Source organism: Nannobrachium achirus, assembly GCF_963921795.1.
Source record: "Nannobrachium achirus genome assembly, chromosome: 4".
NCBI lineage: Eukaryota > Metazoa > Chordata > Actinopteri > Myctophiformes > Myctophidae > Nannobrachium > Nannobrachium achirus.
In genome coordinates, this window is record NC_137813.1 from 32,425,260 (window position 1) to 32,430,118 (window position 4,859).

The following is a 4,859-nucleotide window of genomic DNA, read 5'->3' on the forward strand; positions in this document are numbered from 1 at the left end:
AATGGAGGCTGGGAGGGCTGGGACGGGTGGAGAGGCAGAAAGAGGGGGATGAGCGGAGGAGCCCTGTGGGTGAGATAGAGGGCAGGGAGAGTACAGGCTCAATGAGACTTCTGTCTTTCATCATTTCACTCTTGTTTCTGTCCCAGCGCACTCTAATAGCGCTCGTCTTTCACTCGATCCCTTCCCTCCTAATTTCCTCCGCATCCACCTCTTCCTTCCATGTCTCTCTTTCTACAGGCACGGCTCATACTCTCATAGCCAGGCGGACAGAGTTTGACTTACTGTTTGTCTTTCTATCAAAAAGAACACAGTCTGTGTTCAGCAGAGAGTGAGATTGAGAGACTGATCTTCCTGTTGCATAATGAATAGGGCAGGGGGGGTCCCCCAGATGATTAGCTTAATGTGCAACATTGTTTACTCAACAATAAAAAAAAACAACATAAGTTTTAAGTGTATAGAGGGTATCTGTACATTTCTAAAGTGACAATTTAAGGACTTTTTAATACCTTCTATAAATGACAAATGAAACATTGGCCAACAACTCAAAATAGAGGCAGAAATTGTGAAAATAGCCGATCTACATGCTCACAACGCCTCGCAACTCTCCGTTCTATTTTCACAATAGAACCGTGTTGTACAAAATGTAATGCCTGAACTCTTAGTGCTCGTCAGGGTGGGGGGGTCCCCGGTTAAAACAACAATGACGATCTCTCCTCTCCTCTCCTCCCCCTTCCGTCCACCTGAATAAAAGATGAAAGGGTGTAAGTGCGTGACCCTCCGCTCCATCTCTTTCACCTGCTGCCTTCCCTGCCACCCTCTCCACCTCCTTATTATTCCATCTAAACCCCACCCACCCTCCCTCCCTCCCTCCCTCTCGTCCCATCCGCCTGTCTTCTTGTCATTCTGTCACTCACCTCGGCCTCCCACCGTCTCTGTCACTCTGTCTCCCTCTCTCCCTTCTCTGCTCTTTAATTTTCTCCCTGCCTCAATTCCTCCGCTCTCTCATTCATCGAAAATACACACGTTCCCCTCTCCCTCTTCTCTCTCTTCTTCCCTCGCCATCTCTCCATCTCTCTTGTCTCTCCCCATCCTCTCTCCATCACTCTATAGGTAAAGCTCATCAGTGTGGTAGCCAGTAACTGTCACTCACTATAGATTACTCCAGACCACTATAGGAGGGAGGAGAAAGGGGGGGGTGAGGGAAACAGATTGATAAAACAGAACAAAGAGGGAAGACAGGAGAGACGGACATGGAGTGACTGATGGCAACTAGGGATGGGACGATATGAAAATTTCATATCACGATTATTGTGGCAAAATAAATCGTGATTTACGATATTATCGCGATAATCAAAATCCATTATCCTGGGGCGGAACATTTTCTACAAGCTCACAACGCGTCGCAACGAGCTTGTAGATCGGCTATTTTAGAAAGTGAAAAAAAGACTATCAAGTACGTATATTATAAGTACCTTTTACCTATTATAGAGGGTTTAAGTGGTACCGGATATGCAGCTTGGCAAATAAAAGGTGAACCCAGTGCATGACAGAGGACGATATCAGGATAAATTAAATCTCCACGATACGATTATTGTGAGTGTTTTTTTTATCACGATACACGATAATATCGCTTATCGTCCCATCCTTAATGGCAACACAGGCAAGAGGCAAGGCTGAGAGAAGGGAGAGGATATATGGGGGGAAGAGAGAGAGAGAGAATCCCATAAAGCCATAATGGTTTCCAGAGCTGTCCGTGCATTGAGACACATCACTGAGATTCTCCTGCTCTGAGGCAATAACACACAGAAAAGGAAGAAAACAAAACGAGTAAACAAAATATAGAGTGAGCTTGTAGATCAGCTATTTTCTGCGGTAGAGATTTGTTGTCGATGGGAAAGGGCAGTCCGAGTACAGACTTGGGTCCATTTTATACAAAGTGTAAAGCGGGGGTCTTCAACGTTTTCAGGCCAAAGACCCCTTGGTTGAGAGAGATGAAGCAGGGACCCCCACAACCTTATCATAGATTCCATATAGTTTCATTGTTTGACAGCACAATCGTCAGTGTATTTTGGATTCATGTACATTTTTGTTTTCAGATATTTAACCACTTGAACCGTCAATACTTAAAGTGATCCCTGACTAATACGACAAATATGCCTTAATACATTATAATTGTCCTAACTACAATGTAAAATTAAAAACACCTTAAATATTTTATTTCTTCTAAAAATAGCGAATCTGTCACTCAATAGGGGAAATGCCTGTCGCAAGTTGATGATGTCATAAATGTCATGTGTGATCTATCCCTATGGAATTTATGGCATGCATGTGCAAATAAAAACAAACGTAATACTTCCTATGCTTAATGAGCATCAAATCAACATTTCAAATGTGTTTGTTTGTTTTAGTTTTTTTGCACAAGCATGCCATAAATTCACACATGACATTTATGACATCATCAACTTGCGACCCATTTCCCCTATTGAGTAAAGATTAGCTATTTTTAGAAGAAATAAAATATTTAAGGTGTTTTTAATTTTACATTGTAGTTATCATCATCATTCTTCGAGAGTGAGGTCTAGCCAACACCAACTCGGGATTCCTGGATCGCTGCCGTCCACAGTCTCCTATCCAACATCAGGTTCTTGAGCTCTGCAGTGTTGTGAGCAGAGCTGTCGCGCCGCAGCACGTCTACATAGGTGGTTCGCCTTTTTCCCCTCCTGGCTTTGCCCTGGATTGGCTCCCATAGGGTCAGTTTATTAGCCTCCAGCTCTGGGTGCCTGACACAGTGTCCTGCCAGCCTCATCCTTCTTCCTCTGACCTTGTCCGTGACCCGTGGTAGGTCTCCATAGAGGTCCACATTTCTGATGCGGTCCGTCCATGTGACACCTAGTGCCATTCGTAGCATTCTTGTGTAGACTCCATCCAGGGCTTTTTCCTGTTGTGCTGTGAGGGTCCATGTCTCAGCCCCATACAGCAGCACAGACTCCACAGTAGCTATGAACAGCCGCCTCTTAAGGTCCTCTCCAAGTTCTGATTTCCACACTCTCCTCATCCCGTGCAAGGCCCTCCAGGCAAGTGCTCTCCTGACCTTCAGATCCTGTTCAGTTGAGGCAGTCCAGGCCCCGAGGTACTTGAAGTCCTCCACACGCTCGAGCACAGTCCCGTCTGCAGTGGAAATGGTTTTGTCCTCCGTGTTCACAGTCATTACCTTCGTTTTCTTGGCATTGAGCCTGAGGCCAGGATCTCGAATTCCTTGGTGTCACCGTCGCAGGTTTGGACCTTGGCTCGAGTCTGATTGTAGCTCGACTCAATCATCTGAACCATTTTGTCTGGAACTCCGTAGGCTCGAAGAATACCCATGAGCTTTCCCCGGTGGATGGTATCGAATGCCTTTTGGAAGTCAATGAAGGTGATCACTGCTGACAGGTTTCGCTCTCGTACCCCCTCCAGAATCCTCCTCAGAGCCAGTATCTGCCCGACTGTCGTTCGTTCCGGGCGGAAGCCGTTCTGCGAGTTTCTCAGTAGAGGGTCTAAGATGGGTCTGAGACGGTTGAGGATCATCCTGTTGGCGGTCTTGGCGACTTGTGAGCTCAGGCTGATGCCACGGTAGTTGTCAGTCTTTGTGAGGTCACCTGACTTAGGTACTGGAACAATGTTCATTGTGCGCCATAGCTCCGGCTGCTCTCCAGTCATGTGTGCTTTGTTGATGAAATCTAGCACCACCTCGTCTATGGGCACATGTTTCAGGACCTCTGGTGTCACTCCATCCTCCCCACAGCTCTTGCCGCACTTTATCGAAGCCTTGGCCTTCTGGTACTCCTCCAGGGTGAATGGTCCATCTGGAATAAGAAGGTCATGGAAGACAGGGGCTATCACCTCGTCCTCATCCTCTGTCACAGGTGGTTTACCTAGGAGGGTTTTGAAGTGCTGGTACCATGCTTCAACCCGCTCTTCTGCATTTCCTCCCCTTATCTTGGAGGTTTGAGAGGAGTTTCTGCCAGAAATGTCATTTATGAGCTTCCAGCTCATGCCATGCTTTTGGTTAGTATCAGCCACCTCGATCTCCCTAATCTTCTGAGTCAGCTCCTGCTTTTCCAGACTAGCATACCGGTAGACCTGGTAGAGCTCCTCCTTCCTCCGCCTGTATCTCTCCCTCAGTCCCTCTCCATTTCGATCAGCGACAAAGTCCCTGTGAGCTGCTCTCATCTCTTCCCTAGCTTTGATGATGGCGGGGTCAAGTCATCTATCTTTCCTGCTTGCTTTGGGGACCTGCTGGAGGCTTGACTCAGCTGCTGCGTTGTTGGCATCAACAAAACGTTGGTAGCGGGCTGATATGTTCTCCTCCTCCCCCTGCAGGACTTGGAACCTGTTTTTTATTTCCACCGCATATCGTTCCTGTAGGAGGGGGTCCATTGCTAGTTGGCTCCATTCATATTTGACCTTCTTCCTTCCCTCCTTCCTTGGGGCCCTCAGGCTGAGTCTGACTGTTGCAGTGACGATCCTGTGGTCTGAGTAGAGAGAGCTGAAGGACCCATATGCCTCACAGTTAGTGACACTGCTTCTCCATTTGCTACGAGTTAGGATGTAGTCAATCTGGTGTGCAGTGTTGTGTGGTGACATCCATGTCCACAGCTTCCCCCTCCTCTTTTGGAACATGGTGTTGGTGGCCAGCAGTTGATGCTCCTCCATGATCTCCAGCATGCGTTTTCCATTGTCATTTGTCTGTTCATTGTAGGTGAACGATGCATCTCCTGGTCCGAGACGTGCATTTAAGTCCCCCAGGACAGCCAGGAAGTTGTGTGGCTTGACTCTTTCAATTGCCTGCTTGAGCTTGTGGTAGAACAGTTCTTTGCTTT

General features: G+C 47.2%; 1 protein-coding gene across 1 annotated transcript in view; it reads right to left on the reverse strand.

Annotated features, from left to right (window-relative positions):
* Positions 1 to 3,208, reverse strand: part of LOC308282829 (uncharacterized protein) — a gene marked incomplete at both ends in the record, with an annotated part of 142,628 nt that extends 139,420 nt beyond the window's left edge. Inside the window, one exon of the mRNA XM_080723214.1 lies at positions 2,976 to 3,208. Within this exon, the coding sequence (XP_080579340.1) occupies positions 2,976 to 3,208 (233 nt within the window). The remainder of the gene's footprint in view (positions 1 to 2,975) is intronic.
* Positions 3,209 to 4,859: the final 1,651 nt, after the last annotated feature.